Source organism: Taeniopygia guttata, chromosome 3 (assembly GCF_048771995.1).
Source record: "Taeniopygia guttata chromosome 3, bTaeGut7.mat, whole genome shotgun sequence".
Taxonomy (NCBI): domain Eukaryota; kingdom Metazoa; phylum Chordata; class Aves; order Passeriformes; family Estrildidae; genus Taeniopygia; species Taeniopygia guttata.
This window is the reverse complement of record NC_133027.1, coordinates 55,195,903-55,217,065: the sequence shown is the minus strand read 5'-3', so window position 1 is coordinate 55,217,065 and position 21,163 is coordinate 55,195,903. Positions and strand designations below refer to the sequence as shown.

At 36.5% G+C, this 21,163-nt stretch overlaps 1 protein-coding gene across 9 annotated transcripts in view; it reads right to left on the bottom strand.

The window, feature by feature from the left end:
* Positions 1 to 21,163, bottom strand: part of LAMA2 (laminin subunit alpha 2) — a 333,883-nt gene that overhangs the window by 87,171 nt on the left and 225,549 nt on the right. For 8 of the 9 annotated variants that reach the window (XR_012055037.1, XM_030267881.4, XM_072926874.1 and 5 more), the window contains 9 exons: positions 19,281 to 19,424; positions 16,741 to 16,920; positions 15,848 to 16,036; positions 15,524 to 15,756; positions 11,053 to 11,170; positions 7,875 to 8,009; positions 7,101 to 7,225; positions 3,381 to 3,467; positions 2,342 to 2,535 (listed from right to left, as the gene is read on the bottom strand). Coding sequence is in view for 8 of the 9 variants with exons in the window: in XM_030267881.4 (XP_030123741.4) it covers positions 2,342 to 2,535; positions 3,381 to 3,467; positions 7,101 to 7,225; positions 7,875 to 8,009; positions 11,053 to 11,170; positions 15,524 to 15,756; positions 15,848 to 16,036; positions 16,741 to 16,920; positions 19,281 to 19,424 (1,405 nt within the window). In the remaining variant the exon portion in view is untranslated. The remainder of the gene's footprint in view (positions 1 to 2,341; positions 2,536 to 3,380; positions 3,468 to 7,100; positions 7,226 to 7,874; positions 8,010 to 11,052; positions 11,171 to 15,523; positions 15,757 to 15,847; positions 16,037 to 16,740; positions 16,921 to 19,280; positions 19,425 to 21,163) is intronic. The other variant, XM_072926875.1, reaches the window with a different exon arrangement.

Here is a 21,163-nt window from a genome sequence, read left to right as displayed (position 1 = left end):
TATCAAACTGCAGTTTTTACAATTTATGATATGATTATAATTGATGTGGTATAAAAAACTACTTCCTGTGACAGGGGGATTTAAAGTACATCCCATCTGCTCCTACAGGTGGTTCTTATTTTTATGACTAAAGAAAAGAAATCTTTGCATTTCATTCCCCACTTCTAGAGGTCAAATGAAATGTCCATATGCATATGTGAAGAACTGCTTTTATGGTGAAAACTGATTAGTAGTTAAAGTAAAAATGTCACTAAAGATAGCGTAGGTACATTTCAACATGCATTTAAGTATGCTGCAGTTAAATCAGAGATTATAGCAAATAACATCTTTCAAAGCAAAAAGGTGGAAAATATCATTTGCCTGCAAACAGCTTTTTCCATTCACAAGTAGGATTTTTAACCTTATAATCCACACAATGAAATAGCCTGATTAACAAATTGGAAAACCATTATACATGATAACTTGCATTTAGGCTGTTTTGTACAATGAAACTCTGTCATCTGGATACCCAAAAGACTTTTCAGAATACTGATAAAGTAAAAGACTAATGAAAAAACATACTAAGTCATGCCTATGATTGGAAAAATAGGATAATACTGGCAATAATGTAAGAGCTATTCAGGATATTGGAAAATGAAGTAATTTTCATGCAGATGGCACTCTGTAGAACACAGTCCTTATTTTAAAATTTTGTAGCTGTAACACTTATGAACTTAACTTGCAATTACAATTCTCCTTGACACATAGACCACAAAATGGAACTCAAATGGTAGTTATTTCAGCAAAGGGACTACTTACTTCAGTTGCAATCATTTGGATGTTCAAAACAGGGCTTAAGGTAGTAAATTCAGAATTAAGTCCTAAACTATGTCACGCTGAAGGACATTAGAAATTTATTTATCTTAAGTACACTATGCTTTTAATTGATGAATCAATGCCATGTTGTTAATAGCAAAGAAATAGAAGCAGTTATATCTATATTCCCAGTAATTCATAATCTCTACCTGGGAATAAGGACTGATGCAAAAGCACTTATTTCAATGGACTTACATAGAAGCTACATTCAGGTGACTGAGAACAACCATTAGGCTGAGTGAAAAAATGTTGTACGTTGTGTAGTTCCTGACTTTATGTGCCTAGTATCTCCTCTTTAAGCATCCAAAAAGCCATGCATTCCATTCTTGTATTATATGATGTCTTCAGACATTTTAAGCACTTCTTTGTTTATTTTTTTAAGTTTACTTTTAAAATGTTTGCAATTTGTTTTAATACTAGAGAGGTGTGCACCTCTGTGTATTGAGGTACAAAAGAAATGAACAAAAAAGAATAGATGGTACCTACCGTTCTTGATGTTACATGTCCCTCACACAAACAGCCCACTCTCCATGGAAAAGCTCCAATTAAAGATAAAACATTTAAGCCAGTTCACTGTGCCTAGCCAATATTTTCAAATATGCAAAGGTTAATAAATATTATATACTATGGACTTACTGGAACTCTACCAGTATTCTACTTTAAATTTAATAAGCATGGCATCAAAGGAAAAAAAAAAAAATCACAATAAGGTTAGTCCCTTTACATCCTGGAGGAGATGGGGAAGAGGAAAATGCCTTACTGCAGTCAGGGCTGACCAAGAGTTCTAGAAAGATTTTGCTACATTTTTTTTAATAAGATATAAGCATGCAGCATTATGTGATATGAGACTGTTGGTCTAAAACAAGCACTATTCAATATAATGAAAAAAAAATCTAAGCAGAAATACAAGGTAATCACTTGGTATGTATCAAAATTGAGGGTAAGACAAAGATAACAGTACTGTAAAATATAAACTGATAGTTTAGGCTATTAGTTCTATATTTTTAACAAAAAAAGTTCTTTGCTGGATGTAGTGTACTGTCATTCCTTACATCTTTTAAATTTCAATGGATGGTTATTGAATCAACATGACCAAGTAAACCTTAGCAAAAATTTTGTGTGTGCCTCATGGAATAGAGCACTGAAATTGCTAGTTAAACATTTAGGACAACACTAAAAAATTCACCAAGAGAAAATATTGTCACAACAGTAGCAACAACCTTTGGCAAAATTACAGACTCCAAAAACAATTCCTTCAAATGCATGTTTTGTAAATTTTCAATGATAATATCAGAAATTATTGAGAGTTTTTCTTGACATCTCAAGGCTTGTGAAAGAAAATCAGACCAGATGCCAAATTAATAAGAAATGTGGCAATTTTTTTCAAACAAAGCCATACAACTCCCCATTACACATGCAGGTTTGAATTTCTGAAATATGACAAACACAATCAGAAGCAATCCAAAAATCCCATTAGTATACGTACAAATGCATCTCGTGCCATGACGCGCATGCCGATGCTCACAGCCAGCACACTTCCACCCCGTGAATCCAGGCTTGCAAGTGCACTGCCCAGTGACAGGGTCACAGGGGACAGGCACAGAACCATGTGGATCACACTCACATGCCTGGCAGGACCCTCCTGGAATTTGTGGGTTTCCTGTGTAGCCAGAAGAACACCTAGACATTGCAAACACAAAATAAGATTCATCCAACTGAGATGTGGCGCACAAAGAATACTTGGCAGTATTTTAAACATCATTTATACGAACATTCTTGAACCATTAAAAAAATCTTTGTTGCTTCATGATCAAGAGAGAAATATTGCAAACCGTCCAACAAAGCTACTTCTAATCAGGACACAGAACAGTCCGGATGGAGGAGGTATGCAAAATTGATTCTGCATCCTTAACAATTCAATTAAATTTCTATTACACTACAACAAAGAAAACCCTCCACTATCATTGTGTGGCCTATAGACCTAGCCACCTAGCCTGTGTTTTGTGTCAGGCATGAAATCTCCTGGTAGACATTTGCCAATTTTGATCATCTTAATCCCTCAGTGTTTTTGAGGGGTGGGACAAAAGAGTCTGTTTAGGTTATTAATTTACTATTTGGCATTAAAATGTTTATATGTAACTGTTTTTCACAGCCCATGAGGGCACCACAGTCACTAAAACAAAGGGTATGAGTGACATCAAGATATACTATTAGTATGGCATCTAATTTTAGATAATTTTTTTTAACTTCTGAGCCCTGGAGGAAAAAAAACCCTCACACATCAAAAAGTAAGACTAGGACAATATCTGTGATATAAATAACATTGATTATCAATTTACAGTGGTGTATATAAAGATTGTCTATGTTGGCTGAGTTTTAACAGCATATAAAAGGGAAATAAATTCTCCAAATGCATGTATTTAAACAGTAGTAAATATACACTTGCAATACTGAAAAACATTTATCTCCTTCATGCCTTTTCCTCATTTCATTATTCCTCCTTCTGCTTTTTCCATTCATCCTACCTTTGGCAATATTGGCCTTCGTATCCAGGTGGGCAGGCAGTACATCGGTAGTCACTAGGTCCTTCAGCAATACAAGTAGGGCTAAAACTAAAACAAAAGTAAATAAAGAATTTTTTTTTTCTACTCTCTTGCATCATTTTACTTTGGTCAGCAGTGCAGAAGGGTCCAAGAAGTTCCACTCTTAATGTAGATACCAGCATTTTCTTATCTGCTTATAAAAACCTGTGAGAGGTCTCCTTTCTATTGTAATTTTTGTGAATGCCTTGCTATGACACTTTCACAGTTTGGCCAAGGGCTCCAACGGCTGTGTCCAAGGGGCCGTAGGCTTCTGCGATTGAATGGTGCTGTCACTCACAGTGAGCGCTGGGAAGAATGTGAAACAAAAGATTTAGAAACTGAGCTAATGAATATTCAGCTTTTCCAGTCTGATTTCATCTTATTTTGAATGAAATGAGATAAGGTGGGAAGAGTTTACTTGAAGGTAAAATATAAAGAGGGAAAAGGAACCAAAATCATAGCTGTGCGGAATCTTCCAAAAAGGCAGCACCAGATGATCTGTTCAAGGAGTTATGAGAAAAGCCCAGTCCACAGAGAAAAAAAACCAAACAAACTAAAAACTACCTCCTTCATGATCAGGGAGAGGTCTTATTTTAATCACTGAAGACCCTGTATTATATTTTCTATGTCTCTTTACTACTGGCTATAGTGTAAGCGAGGTAGCACTTAGCTGAAATGTTAGTGTATTAAGTGCCTGCACAGGCAGTTAAAACAAACAAAAAGGGTGAGTAGGGTAAAAGAAAAGAACTAAATATTAAGATGGTGTAAAACCATGAAACTCTTTCAGCTCTTTGTGGAAGAAGAACTTGAAAAGCACAGAGGTGGCTAGTGGTGAGCCCAGGGCTCCTTCTTGGTACAGTACAGTCAGCATCCCCATCGAACTTGCTTATAATGCATTAAATCAATAGTGCTTGAACAAGTATATAAAATTATGCCTTTGCAAAAAATGTAAACAAATTGATCTATTACTCACAAACTCATTATCCAACACATTTTCAACTCCATAAAAATAGATCCATACTAGGAAAAATTCATTCTCTCTGTTCTTTTTTTTTTCCCCAGCTCATCATGTTTGAAGCTGACTGCTGATTGTACAGCAGTATAAACACAGTACTTAGAACTTTAGTGGAGTTTTATACAATTTCATAAATAAAAATAATTGCACTGTACAATTCACAAATACTATCATATCAGTCATGACATAGTAAGCTAATGAGATAGCTCATTAGCCATCTGTATTTCATGTAGATTATGATTACTTGACTACCATAAAATAGCTGCAGGTAGACTTTTTCCTTAATAGCATCCTGAAGAGCTTTAACTGATCTGCAAGAGATATAAATCTGTGGCCTGATAATCTCATTTTCCACCTAATACTGTGGCTTTATGGAATGAATCTGTTCCACTCCATCCATCTAAAAGTCAGGCATTTAGTCTAAACCAATTGTTCAGGCATACTCTGTCAGCACTGGAAAATGGACATGCACAGACAGACTTATACAGACATTTGAAACATCTCCTTCCCTGCCCTTTCTCCAACAGTGTTTTCCTTTAGGTTTAACATGAGTGAGATGTACAGTTGTCAGTCTCCATATTTACTATACAGCTACCAAAGTTGTTGATGGCTTTGGCTAAAAGAAATAGAAATCCCTTCCATGATGTCTAGAGACAGCTGAGTTAAGCTCCATAAAACACAAGCAGCTCTGTTCCTGGACATGCTCAGAACTGACTCCTTTCTCAACAGCACTAAGAAATTGGATGACTATCTCACGATTAAGTGTTTTTATTAAATTCAGACTAGGTCTTATTCTCTTATCTTCTGTGAGGTTGTATGAAACTAGAGTCTCATGATCACTTCCATGTGAGCATGACACAAAAGGCTGTGACAACCCCCACAGCCATGCAGGCTATGTGACTAAATGAGGTTCAGGCACATTGCTTCCTCTCCCTCAGGCAGCTCAGCAATTTGGCATTCACCTAGGACACCTAAAGGGAGCTTTTAAAAAAAGATGGAGATAAGACAACAGGGAATGGTTTTAAACTAATAGAGGGGAAACATAGGTTAGATGTTAGGAGGAAATTCTTTGCTCAGAGGGTGGTGAGGCACTGGAACAGCCTGCCAAATTAAGTGGCAGATGCCCCAATCCCTTGAAGTCTTCAAGGCCAGGTTGGATGGGGCTTTAAAAAACCTGTTCTAGTGGAAGGTACCCCTGCCTATGGCAGGAGGGCTGGAGTTAGATGATTTTTAAGGTCTCTTTCAACCCAAACCATTCTATGATTCTGAGTTACACATACTATCTACAGTCCACCCATTTCTCACTTGTAGAGCACTTCAGCAACACCCACTTCCTGAGTTTATGTTAAGTTTTAGATAAGACACTGAAATTATCTCGGATGCACAGTGTGGAGAATATGTCTAAATTTTTGTAGCATGGTGCTATAAACACCAGGTGAAGAGCCCTAGTCATTTTCTGATCTGATACATGCATTTCTAGACAACCAAAGGCTCCTAAGCCTCATGAAAAAGATAGGATGGAATATTTGCAGCCCTTCATACTGCCAGTTAGTAACATAACATTTTTTTTCCAATATTTGCTGATTTGCAAAACTGAGAAGCTTGGTTGATCTTGTTCTTTGCAACTTGAATGTCCTTTTCTGATACTAATAGACAGAACACAAGTTGTAACAGAAAACACTCATGAAATGGGTAAACCTCAGAAAAACCTGTAGTTAAAAATGCATTATAGCTTCTGAGATAAAGGATATTTCTTTAAACACCTGATATTTGGAAGTATGTTTAAAAACTCATGCTGTGGATTATGATATCTTCATCTAATAATGTTTGAAAAAGGACTTCGCTCCTTCAAAATAAACCCAAGACCAATAAAAAATGATAAAATGAAGTAAAAGGAAACCCCCTAAACTCTCAGCTATACTCACTGAAATCCTCACTAAAACATCCTAAAGGCCAGACAAAGTACAGAAAAATGGTTTTACAGAACACTTCCAGCTTTTCAAAAGCACAATCACGAAACACAGACCTGTTCATTGCACTACTATGGTATGATGCCAAATATCATTAAAAGCTTCTCAGCAAAACAACAAACAAATCTCAAGTGCTAAAATATCATCTGTTGGGAACACATGCAGAAGCATCGTGGAAAGGCTCATTAGCATAAAACAACCAGTAAAATTTATGTTGCAATAACAATAATGCTTTTAAATTATTCTATTTTTCAAAAATAGCCTAAAACTCATGTAACATTAAATAAGAAATCCATAAATTCCATAGTGGAGCAAGAAAGGCACTGTAACACATTTACACCAACATAATACATAAGACTTTTTGTAGCTCCCTTGTGGGTACATCATACTCGGGTTCTACTCTGGCTCCATTTATGAAACTACCTTTATAACACACACTCATTATCTTGAGTACTGTATTTTCTAGTACTTATTAATTTATTCATCACAAATTAGCAAGGGAGCAATTTCTGACTTTTAAAGGAAGATCAATTAGCGAAAGTAGATAAGAAGTTTTTATTATCGCTTCCATGAGGCAATTCTCCTGTAGGCAGCCATCTGAGAAAGGACACAGGGAGCCCAGAAGGAAGCTCTGGCTTGCTGGAAAGGCAGTTCTGCACCATGAGTTTGCTGACTTACTTGTTACCAGGAATGGACAGGGGACAAGCACAAGGCTGACAGTCATCCGGAGAGCCTTGGACAGTGCCATAAAATCCCAGAGCACACCTCTCACAGTGGTGACCAGCAGTATTGTGCTGACAATCCTGCCGAGGAAGGAGACAGAATGAAAGCTGTATTTGATAATTACAAGAAAGCAGACAACATTCTGCTCCTAGCCTTAGGGATTCAAACCTACTTCAATACATAATTTCCCTGATATGATTCTCAGTGGGAATGCTTGCTTTAAGCTTCTATCAAATGTCTGCTGTGTAATATACAGGCTTAAAAGGAGAAAGAATACAGGTCTGTAGCTACCTAGATGTATCCTACAGAATTTCTTATCCCATTCATCCTTTATTCTCTCCTTTGTTCCAGCCATTGGAAAAGGAGCAATAATTCTTACTGTACCAGTAAGTCTTACTGTACCAGGTCATGTGTATTACTGCCTGTAAGAGTAGAATTGTGTTTACTGTATGACACGTGGTACATTGTTTCTTTGTTTTGCAGGTGCCTAGCTTTTCTTTTTATGCAAATAGTAATTCAGGGGTGAAAAAGCACTGCAAAATCTGAACTCTAGAGAATCAGAACAGAAAGCTTCAAAAGTTTGCTTTTATCACTCTCCCTGAACTTTGACACTTAAGCTATTTAGGCAAAATTGTATTAAAATATTTTCTTCTATTTTTTTAGATTAGAAGCACAACTTAGGAATTTTACATTAAGATTAACTGCTGCAAAGGTTTAAAAGTGTAATACCTGACAAATTGATGTTTCAGAGTCACACATAGTGCTGTGTCCATGACACTCACATACAGCACAGGTGCCTAAGGACTGAGCAGGTGTCCGTCCCGTAGGTGGAGGTGGAAGCCTATAAAATCCTGGAGAGCATGACTGCAATAAAAAAAGATGCAGAGGAAAACAGATCATTACAGAGTGGACTGTGTGTGGGGAGCATTGCAAGCTCATCTTTCCAATCACCAGTTTTTACAAGTTGTGAAAAGAATCTGACAGGCTTCCAGCTGTGTTACAAACAATATACAGTACTTTACAGATAACAAGAGCCAGCCCTAATTGGAAACATGGCTGAAAAATCCCTGGAGCACTCTACTGGCATCAGGCTTTTATATTACAGCTTGAGAGATCTTTCATTCAGATGCAGAACACCTTTCTGTTCTCACTGTGCATCAAGCATCATTCCTTTCATTACTTAAGAAAAGAGTTTGTTTTTGAAATGATTTTTTTTGCGTGGACTGTAGAGAGCAAGCATGATGATTCTGTTTCCTTCATCCCTGCTATGCTTTACAGGTTCGACAAGCTAGTATCTGCCTACACACTACCTGATGGATAACAAGCAAAAGCTGAATAATAAACAAGAAAATGGCAGCATGGCTGCATTATTTATAGCTATATAATTTTAACACCATAAAAGTACAGAATTCAAAATGTTAAAGGTTTTCCATGTCTTGAGTCTATCAGCCCCAAACCAAGTTCATCCATCACTGTTTCCTCTACTGCAGCTTGGCAATAAAATTTCAGGAATAACCCAAAAATTGCTAGCAAAGCTGACACATGCAAAATCAAACACTTGATCTTTATTTCAGGCTTATTACACAGTTCTGTGGATGCCTTAACAGCTCTCAGAAAGCACACAGCTATGGCAGCATAAAAACACAAACAGGAACATTTTGACAATTGAGACCATTAGAGGTGAGTGCCTACTTGTCCCACGTATAAATCCCACCACCTAGTGGTACCAGGAGCCTGTGAAAGCTGGCTGATGAGGTCATTTCCTACTGATGACCACAATTTCTGCTTTTTGGAAAGGAGAGGTACACTTTTCACACAGCAATAAAATAGATGAAAAATAAAATAGAAGAATCTGGAGTAAATAGTTTTTGTGACCAAAAGCAGGATTCTTTAATGAATCACTAGCTGACATGCTAGATTTATTCATATATCACCACTCTGACAGTTTTACAATTATTGCTAAAATCTCCAGGAGTCTAAGTTATGGAAAGAGTATAAACACAATTATTTTCTTTAGAATCACAAAGAAATTAATCTTAACTCATTCTGCTTTTCCCCTTCTATTTGACTTAGACCACATTAAGTTCCCTGAAGCATAGAAACAGTCTATCTTCCTTTTCATGGTTTGTTGAAGAATTCTAACCTAGATAAATAATCTCAAATGAAAGTAGTTCTGTTTCTTTACTAAAATATCCTTTTCCCCTGCCCCCTCTATCCCCACAAGTATGCTTGTCCAAACAAGGTTCAAAACACAGCTTTACAAGTTCTGAATGACTTCAAAATCAGATTATATATACATGGTACATCCTCAAAACTAGTATATGCAGTTTTTTTTCTGACATGCCATTGACAGTCTTACCACCTATTTTGATCGAAGCATTTCTGAGATGAAATAAAACACAGAAAAAAGATAAAACAGACTACATTTTTCATTTGCAGTTTGGAAGCTTTTCAGAAGTAGACATTAGGAAAATTCTTACCATGCTTCTGCAGCCTACAACTAGATGTGGAAAAAAAAATGGGGGTATATAAATGTCATTTTTAGTAAAAAATGCTGTGCATAAAGTCTTCACAATGTTATTATATGGATAAAGCATACACAGACACATACACCATGTTAACACCTGCTTAAAAAATGTCAGGGTATCAGATATTTTTTTCCTGCTAAACTTCGCAGAACACACCATAACCTTGACTGAGCACACTATAAATAAACTAAATTATGAGTATGTGAAGATCACACAATTAAGAGTGATGTATGAAGGTTGCAATTGAGATATTTATTGAGCCCCTTGTGGTTGTGAATTAAAAAAAAAAAAAAGTTCTAATTACATTATCATCTATTTTTCTTCAAAAATCCAATTTGCTACAGTAATTTTAAAAAATCTGTATTTCTAAGCAAATAGAGTCCATTAAATTCTCATGTATTTACACGAGTTCAGGTGTATTCTCTTATTGAAATAGTGTGCAAAGAAAATTCATTCACCCTCTTGTACACCTTTCCCACGAACATACTGTTTCTGTTGACTTATTTACTGCATAACACAATCATATATAACATCCAAAGGCATCAGAGTTCTCACAGATAATAAGGTATCTTTCCCTTCATTTACTTTTAATTTTTTTCCCCATTGCTATTTTGGGGAAACCTTTACAAGATCCCACTTAAGATGTTTGAGGCATTTGCAAAATACTCAAGATGTTGTTCCCTGCTACCCACATCTAACAATTGCAAACAGTGAATTCAGAATTGCTTGTGCTGAATAAAAATGAAAACACGGTATTCTGTACACAGAAAGATTGGCAGTCTCATCATCAAGAGCACGGACAGTCAGAAATATTAACTTACATTCTGCAGCCAATGTGTTAGATCTTAAACAATTTCTCTGGTACCTATCATGAAATCCATTTCACAAAAACATATACAAGTCAGCTGATTCACTAGAACAGTTCAGTACTTTTGGAATATGCAATCTTCAGCATGAAATTGTAAGGAAAAAATAAATATAGTGCATGTCTAAGGAGCACTCAGGTCACTTAGCTGACCAACAATTTTCTCCTGTATTCAGCAAGTTAGTATTTTACTATTACAAGAGTACTATACCCTTATCTGTTTAAAAAGGCTTGATCTGTTAGCATCAGTCATGCTGTCCCAGTAAAGCTCACTCCTGTATTCTAAGTATTTGAGTCATCACCATGGTTTCAGTGGCATATTTGCCTATAGCAATTAAAAAAAGGGCTGAAATTCCCTGTGAGAGAAATACCTGTGAGAGAAAATAAGCAATTAAATTAAGGGAGAGTTGCTGCCAGTTAAATGAATTCACACTCAATTACTGTTCACACCTTGCCAATGAATGGACCAGAGAAGGTACAAAGACTTTTCCTGGGAATTAGGTTAGTACTGTACCTCACAGGATAGACCAGAGTAACCCAGTGGGCAGTCACATTTCTCTATCAAGTAAGCCTGAGGAGCCATCCCGGACACAGGGCTGCTTTCAGCAACTTCCAAGGAGATCTCAGAAATCCTGGAAAAAAGGAGCAAACACCTCCAATGAGATTAGTCAAGCACTTGCTCAAACGGAGTTTTTTTCAATCGAGTGGCACAGGAGGAAACAGTTTCATTTGGCTGTTTGTAGGATTCTTGACCTACAGCAGACAAAAAACACTGTTTTTTTGCATATCCTAAGAAACTACAAAGCTAACACCACCTCTGGTCTCATCTTCTAGTTCTAGGCAATAGTATAACTAACTATATCTCCAGCTCAATTCTATCTCTTCAATCTCTTTTCAGCCAAACTAGCAAAAGTTAACATACAAAAATTCATATCTGGTTCTTCACTTGGAGGGACTCATTAAGAAATTGATGACTCTCAGGGGGATGGAAGTAAAATTGTCCTCTTAATGAGCTTTTAATGAGGCAATTATTTAAAAAATAAAATCGATCCTAATAATATCCTTGCCTCCCAACCACTCCTTGTCTTCCTAGCACAAATGCTGACCTGCTAAATAAGCTTGAGTACATCATGAACAGACAACAAATATAAAATCTAATTAAATACACTTAATCCTAGTGTATCAAAATGCTGTACTTTAAGCTTACTTCTTCATTTTGGGGATTTGTTAGTTTGCTTAAATGAATGCTATGATTTGGAACACCTGAGAAACCTGGAACACCTCAGAGGAACAAAATGTGCAGAATAGTGTAAATTTTAAAGCTTCAAATATAATGCTAACCTAAGCTAAAATGTCAAAGATTGTCTGACTAAATGGCCAAATAAATGTCAATAATGTGGGTAGAGTCTATTCAGTAAGTGTCTGAGCACAGTGCTAATGGAGAGGAGCTCACAGAGCTGCTCACCTCTCCTCATGCTCAGCCTGTTCAACTTTTCCCAGACCTTGAATCCTCCGGGACTGAGTGGTGCTGTTCTGCTCTTTGGCATACAGGTACCAATGTCAGGGTGAATGGAGGAAAAGCAAATGCCCACCCCTGAACAAGATGAGAGCTTTGTGACTGAGCTTACATGACCAGACCCACACGTCTTGATCACCTTGTGTCGATATAAAAATCCCCAAAACAATCTAGTGAATTGAACCCTATGGTCTCATCTTACTACCTGAAGAAAGGGGTCTAGTCAAACAGGGAAACAGAACAAAAAAACTCCAAAAAACCCAAGCAAACAAAGCTAGGTCAAAACAGAAGGCTGAAAATCAAGAGGGCAAAACCATTCAGATTTTATATGTCAACGTAAAGCTACATTAAAATCTCTGTACGTTTAATGGGAAAATAAAAATGAAATATGTCTCTCCATCATCCTCAAAAGTGAGGGCACAGTTAAAAACTGTTTACTGTTATAAAGCTGTATTTAGATAACAATACACTCTAGGACCACAAAGCTACCTATTGTTTGTGTGAAAATGCTACTTAAGGAAGGTCAGGCTTGGCTGACTTTTGGAAACTGTCTATTAAGCAGCAGCCAAACAACTGCTATGTTGGGAATATTGAAATAATTTGCAGTGAAATTGAAAGCATACTTCAATTCAAGAAATTTAATATCACAGCCGTGTTGCAAAACAAAATCTAGTAACAGCAATGTTTCCATTTAGAGTGCTGAATGTGAAAATGAGGGTAACAAAATGAACAATACATGAGAAAAATATTTGGGTTGGGATTCTGGGTAGAAACCTCTAAATCACTAATAATGCTACAGCTTGGAAGCAGAAACATTAGCATTGCTACTAAACCGTTTATATAATAGAGTGCTAACACCACAATTAAGCTATTTTTATGTTCCCAATTGTTGCTGCTACTTTGACTTTATTTTAAAGTGTTTTCCTGTTGTTTATCACTTACCTGCAGCTATTAAACTTTGCAATTTAAATTAAAGCACTATTAAAACCTAAAAAAAAATGTAAAAATACTTCATATATATCTTTTCCTCCTCCCATCCACAGATTCTTTAGCTTTATATATCTTTTTCTACTAGGCACAGTCAAGTGAAAAGAGAAGCTTTACTAGTTTAGAAAAAGGCCTTTATTTGGGACACGTAACACACTCTATTTAAACAAATGTTTTATTGTAACTTAATTCAAACATATGTTTAAATTTGAGTATAAATATTGTTCTAAGGATGGTCTCAACTTATTTTTAATAAAAGCCTTCAAGTCTTATGCAATGTAATATTCCACTAACCTTTAAAAACATTTTTGGGGATTTATATTTTAGTCTCATGCAAAATTTCCACTGAAATCATTCAAGGTGCTAACTTGAAAAAAATAATAATGTATTCCTGCTATATTCTACCTTAAGTCTCAGATATCATGTGATAAACGTTAACTTTGTAACTAGACAGATCATAAAAATCCATTGTGACATAACCTCCTCCAAAATAAACTACAAAATTATGTGCAAGGTTATGACTTCAGATGGAGAGTTACCAGAAAGACCAGATGAACTGTTTGCTAAGCTGTCATAAAATGTCACATTCTGAAATGCCATGCTGTAAAAATATATTCTGGTTCTTAAAGTGACACCTTGCAAACCTGCCTTGGAACTGAAAAGTCCTCCCCTGTTCTGACTGCCTCACTACTGGGCAGTCTTGGTAAAATGCTGGTGCAGTGCAGGCCTAGTGCAGTCACAGGAGTCACACACACCAGAGACCAAAATCAGCTTTGCTGTCAAAAGTTTCCTTTTGATGCTCCAGCTGAGAGTACTCAGTTTTTGCTTCCACAGCTGAACTAAGATACGTACTGCTTAGAGGGAAGGGAGCAACATACATGAAACATGAATATGCTTCTCAAATTTTCCACATTGCATTGGGGTTACCTTCATAACTCTTTTCCTGGGAATCCCCTTGCTTGTAATACAATATCCTAAATGGACTATGCCAAAAATAAATTAAACCAATGTTAAACACTTATGGCATCTGTTACTAATATTTAGCATCTAGCCAGTGCAAGCTATATGAATACTTTTCTGTAAATTATATACTTTAAAAAGAAACTATAAACTATAAATGACTATGTTTTCTGCCACACAGTACTGTGAAGTTGCACAGTATCTGCCCCTACTATTCATCTTCAAACTCCAAAGGCCTGCAAATTCTTAAAGACCTATTTGTACCTTAGAAACCTAGAAATAATTTTAGCTTATCATTTCTATGACAGAATGATAAGGACTTCTGGAGATCTTTGGAGCTGATTATTCCCATCCCCTTACCAATAAATTTTGATTGCAAAGGATATCGTGCATTAATTATTAAAAACTTTGTGCAATAGTCTACTAAGCTATTCCAGATCTTCTCTAACTCCAGCAGTTTATCTTTCATGTCTAATGTGAATCTTTCCTGCTGAAGTTTAAACTCATGTTTGTTTTTGACTTAACCACTAAGGCAAGAGAGAAGCCATTCTTTCCATTTTCTCTGTGACAACATTTTAAGCATCATAAAGTTTCTAGACGTATCATCTAGTTTCTAGACATATCTAGTACTTTATATCTTCTTTCACATGTCATATTTTCTAACCTGTGATGATGGTCACTGATATCCCCCAAACACTGATATCCCCCGAGTTATTTAGCAAAAATAACCATTTTCTTGAATTCCATTGATCTGAACTTCACGCTTAGGCTTTACTCATGTTGGGTGAAAATAAAAGAGGTTGTTTTTTTTCACTTTGCAGGCCATCTCTATTTATACATGCAGATAGAGAATTAGCATTTCTCAACAAGAATATTGTTACTGAATCCTATTCACCTGGTGATATGCTGTAAACAACAGACTTCTCTTTGAAGAACAGATAACTAAGCAGTTGTTCCTTGTTTGTTCAATTGACTGCTACTTTCAGTATAAATCTTACCACTGACCTTTAGATTGCAGAGATTTTTGTACTGTCCCTGTCAAGTTGCTGCCTGATGTCCACTTCAAATTTAGTGCTATCTTAATTTCTTTGCATAAGTGATTCATTAATAGATGGAATAGAATATGTTGAATCTGTCACTAATAAATTTAATTTCCCACTCGCAGGAGAAAATTCCTTTATGCACTAAGATCTATATTTAATTACAGCATCATGCTTTCATAAAGTAGACCTTTATTCAAAAAGTACACTAGGTTTGTTTCGAAATGTGTGTGTCTACATGTGTTTTCTGTTCTGGGATCCTGAAAATAGAGATCCTATTTGCCTAGTGTGATTTAAATCTTCTAGTGCATAAAACTTCCCTCTTCTGTGTCTTCTGCTCTGCCAAATGCAAATTCTGTCTGCTCTTTCTTCTCAGCAATGGCTTATAGCTGGTGTCATAAATACAAATTCTGCTGGGAGTAGCTGAGAGGTCTATGAGATTATCTGACTACTGCACTATTTCAGATCACTGCATGAGTTACCTGCTCTGCCTCATGATATTGCCATGAGTCGCCTTGATAAGAATGTAATGAACATCATACAACACGTTCATGAAGTCTTCCCGGGATACAGTTCTACTTGGTCTGGAGTCATCTCCATAATGTTTCCAGGTGAAATCTGCCTGAGACATGGTCCTGTTGAGACCTGGGTTACCATGATAATATTCCCAGGGTCCAGGGTTTCTTTGGTCATCACCATAATATTCCCATTCATGCTGAAAGACAGAAACACAAAAGACAGATTAACAATATTCAAAAGACCCACGTGCTTAAGTTTTGGGCTAAAGAAACAGATGAAAATGTTACCTCTGTCATCTCTATTTCATGCCTTGTCAGCTGGCCAATCAGAGGGGCAGCCATATGCCGGACAATAATTCTTGTATTTGTGGGAGGCCCACCTCTTATGATGACTTGTGGGGAGTAAGTAGTAAAACCTGTCTCTTCTCGTGCTTCAAAGTAGATGGCATATTTCAGTTTCCCTCCATAAGCGGTCAGCTAGCAAAGCACAAAAAGAAATCTCATTTTCAGTTAGCTAAAAATAAATTGCTGGGAAGGAGATAGACGTGCTCTGCACCTATGCGCAGCCTGATGAATGCATGCATGGTAGAAAATAGCAATATGCACTTGTGGAACTATCTGGGAACAAGGGCTGTGTTCAAAAACACTCATCCACAATTTGTTATTATATTACATTATAACCAGTATATTATCTATTCCCGGTGTCTTGGTGCTCCAACAAACCAAGAAATATCAAAAGTGTAAAATAAATTGTCACAGAGGTGCATAACAACATCCAAAAGGATGGTTCTTTCAGTCATTTTCTCCCATGTAATCTACAAATATCAGGTATTATTTGCTTAAAAATGTGAGAAACAAAAAATTGCAAGAGTGTTATATTAAATCTATGTAGCTTAATTTTTCAAATAACATTTTTATGAGAAAATTTATCCTGTTGGGAAATAGAACATAGATATTTTCAGATATTAAGAAGTAAAATATTGTTTGTGTTACTTCATGAATTTCCATAATAACAGAGCAAATAATTTTTAATAATGGCATAGCATTTACTTTCTTTGAAGTACTTTCCACTGTGTGAAGACATGCTTATTGGGAAGGAAAAAAGATACTGTAAAATAATAAAAGAAAAGAAAAGAAAAAAAAAAAAGCCACATCAGTATTCAGTGGAGTTTTAGGTTTACCTTTCGTCCCTCAAACTGCTCTGGAAGTCTCCAGTAAACAGGTTCTGACCGAAGATCCTGCATCACCTGTTCTATATTTGCTACTATTTCAGGAGGCTGGAACGCAATCCCCGAAAGAGTGCTACGCTGAAGCTTTTCATCCACCAGTGGCAGAATCATTTGCTCTGGCTTCAAGGTCACCTATGCATATTTGAAGAAAATGAGAAGAAATTTAACTCGATTTTTTCCCCATGAAATGTTAGTCTTTAAATTCTAGCTCTTTAAAAAATTACTTCTAGGTAATTTCATTTCACATCATGAGCAATTTGTCACAAAGCAGTCTTGCTACTCCTTCAGGTATGAACAGTGCTAATAATGACTTTCCCCTTGTGCCTTTTGCACCTTGTTCTCAGTGTTAACAAAGAATGTGGCAGTACTAGTTAAAATACTCTAATCAGCAAGTGATTCCACGAATTTTATCAAAGTGATTTTCATAGTGCTATTTTTGTCTCAAGCCTCTTTTGTTCAGATTGTGAGAAATGTTACCTTACAAAGAAGCACTTTCTCACCACTTATAGATCATTGGAGCTGTAAAACACAGTGTCTGATGCCTTGATATCTCTATGCAATATTCAAGCTAAATGTTCTTCAGGTAATTTGCAGAGAGTGAGGCTTCAGTGAAGGTTTCTGTAACTCTAAATTCAGCTTTATTAAAAAAATACAAGGATGCTACTTAATGTGCTTGTAATTTTCTTAGACTGGTTGACAAAGCCTCATTAGCATTATATTGAAATCATTATTTTGATCAAAAACTGTAGTAAGTGTCTTAGTAATTTTGTGCCAATGGAAGCATCTCAGGGAATGTGTGAACAGATGCAAAGGGCTGGTATCAATACTGCTTTCTCTCGAAGAGTGAAGAAGATGAAAACAAATGCAAGTAGCAGTCATACCATCAACAAACTGGTGATTAGATATGAGTCAGGTAATAAGGAATCAACCAAATGCTGGACTGTACTTTCAGTGTCCTGGTATTTCCATTTACAGCAGCATCTATGGACTGATCAGACATGGAAACACTCCTAACACTGCCAGCCCTGAGAGAGATTTACTGATTTTGTATCATAACTATATTTTACTATTTAATACTTTAGATACCAAGAAAAGAGTCAATACATATGAATTTTAGATCATTCATCATACCTTATTGTCATATAAATCTGGATTTGCTTATTTAAACAAGTCTAATGTAATTTGAAGCAACTGAGAGTATCCAAAATAGCCTCTAGCAGCTGGCAGAACACAGTCTCACTTATTTTACAGTTCTGTATCAATTCTGAAATGGATGAGAGTACCAAATACTAGATGTGACATGGACAATCCCTTCTTTAGATATGAGCATAAATACAAAAGGAAATTAATCAAGAGAAACAAAATAATCAGAAGGCTTAATTTTTTTCTGCTTTGTGCTGCTACAAAGGTCAAAGCACAATTATCCAGAACTGTTGCTGTTATGGAACTGGATTAAATTTTATAAATTTCGTCTTCTACAGCCTTTCATCTCCAGTCTAGCAGCATATGATGGGCAAAACTGAAATAATGAGAAAAACTGGGTCAGATCATAATAAATCACTTCATCCACTGGGAAGAGAAAGAGGTGCTATGGGATTGAACAATGAACGGGAGAATAAGTGCTATCCATATTATAAGAGATTAACTTGATTTCAGCCTAAAGTATCCTTATCTAACTGATGCTTGTACATGACTAGACTGGGGCTTTGGCTGATTTGCATTAGTCAGACATTCCTTCTGTGGTTGACATTCTTTTAAGCAGAGCTATGACTGACCATACATGGGGGACAGAACAAATAATTTTCCATTAAACATCTTTCCTCCAGAATGCAACTGAGGGGTTGGCATGGCAGCAGCCTCGATGTGTATTTTGTGCTTGCTGTACAGATAAATGGAGACATCCAGTTTGCCTTATTTATCAGTCCAGCATAGGTCTCAAGGCCCTTTTCTACAAACAGGTGTAGAGCTCTTTGTTTGCTCTGATGGATTGTTCCCCTCCGTGCATAAATTTAAATATAGCTTCAATAAGCTCTTTCTTAAAAATGAAAGAACACCCCACCAAAACAACAAAACCAGTAAGAAAAATAAACAGATTTACTGAGCTAGGGGAAATTTATACTGGACAACAGCTTCTGTGACCCTTGAATACACCTGGGTAAACTGTGTATCACGTACAAGGGATTATGTTGCAATGCATTAGACGGCATAATTTCCCCACATGACCAGCTTGCCCTTTCTTGGGGTTTAATAGCTTTACTTTGGCTGGATGTCAGCTATCCTATCACTCATTTTCTTATCTACTTATTTCCTTTTAATGTCTTGACCCTGATTGTCTAATGGAACATACCGCTCTCACCACTCCTCAAAGCATAAAGAGGAAAGCGATTGCTTAAATGTTTGGCCATTTTCTAGCTACCTCTCAGTGCCTGACTAAAAGATGCCAGCAGGAAACAACATTATCGCATTACATGGCTCAGCAGTTTCCTACTCACCCACACGCGGATGAGCCCCCTTGCCTCGCTGCACTGTGTAGTCAGGCCAAAGCAATAGCAACTGCTGCAGCCAAGTGGGTTTCTGGCAGAGAGACCAAATGTACCAGACTTGCACCTGTCACAGTGGACACCTTCCACATTAACCTGGAAGAGAGAGAGAGAGTATTTTTACAAGGGAAAAAAAAAAAAATCAAGTTTTATTTCAAGGTAGCAATAGAAATAGAAAATCCTACTCTAATGATAATAACAGGGTGCAGCAAGAAATAATAATAAGCTTTAGGAAATATTCAAGGAACTCTCCAGCTTCTTATCACGTGTGTATGCAAACATATGTAATTAATGTAATTAAGGCATTTGCATTTGTATCCACTGAGTAGCTCTGAGCAATAGATGCTGGCTTCACACTGAAAGTCGTAAGCATAGAAAAATTAAATGGCACTTTGGGCATGACATGCTCAATAATTGATTGATAAGATAAGAAAAATAAGTTGTTCTGAAATTGCCCATGTTAATCAAGCCTTCTGTTTAATAGGAATTAGCACTGACATGTTCAGATAGTTAAGGTACAGCACTAAATGTTCTTGCTGAGAAATGTATTTTAATGGAAATTCTGAAGAGAAAAGCTTTCCCCTCTTCTTGATTGTTTTCCACATCATTGAACTGTATTAACAAGGCTGAAATGTTTCACTGTTGTAATGTCAATGCTTTTATTTTCATTTTTCAATTAGTCCAAATAAAAAGCTATTCCAGATAGGGCAGATACACAATAATTTATGCAGAGCCTTTTAAAACCATTTTCATACTGAGACCAAGGTATTACAAAGAAAAAAAGTCAACAATATGAAAATACTGGTTGGCTTTTCCTCTCCATAAACCCTTTTTGTTCTCTTAAGACTAGTGTGAAGAAGCCAACCTAAAAAAAATTAAACTTTCCAAAGCTTATACAATAAACCAACATTATCTCTCAGGATTTACCAGTTTTAACCCTCATTTCCACATTTCTATCAACAAAGGTGCGTACACTGTATTTAGCTTAGATTTCGCTGCTTTTTGTCAGGGCTGACAATGAGGCTCCTGAGCCTTTGAGAGCTCATTTCTGCAGCTGTAACAGCAGGTTTAAATGGGAATGATTATAATTTTCTAAAAATCTAGTTTCTTCAATGTATAACTACTTAAAAAGAAGTTACACAAAAGATTAACCAACCTTAGATTTAAATGTAACCTCAGATTAAAATTCTGCGGGGAAAAATGCTTACTTAATTCAGTATTATTTTTCCATTTTCTCTCATAAACGGCAATTTTTAGTTGCTTTGAATTTTGTTTCATGTCAATTGCACTTCCTTTAATCATTAATCATAAGTTAAATCTACACTGTTCATTTACACTCAGAGAAACATAGAAGCAACTATGTTATTAGCCTTAAAACAATCAACAAAGCAACACTTCTATTTTAAAATGCCACAAACCCCTACTCTTTCTACTTAGTGCTTACAAGAGCAGCAAGACAAACGACCCAGAGAATTTGTGGAGTTTCCTTTTCTGGAGATGGCAGTCTGGACACAACCCTGAGTCATGTGCTCGAGGGGACCCTGCTTGAGCAGGGGAATTGGACTAGACCTCCAGTGATCCCTTCCAACCTGACCAATTCTGTGATTCTGTGACAAGCTGGACCTAATCCAGAAACGGGGCACTGAGATGGTTAGAGGAGCTGCTGCTTATCATGTATCAAGAGAGGATGAAAGAACTAATATACTTCCATTGCTGCATTTCAGAGGCTGGCACAGGGCAAATAGCACTGAGTTTTATTCAGACAGTCCATGTGGTCAACTCACTTCCATTTTCTTATGGTGTCATCATCAAATAAATCAGTACTTGTGACATAG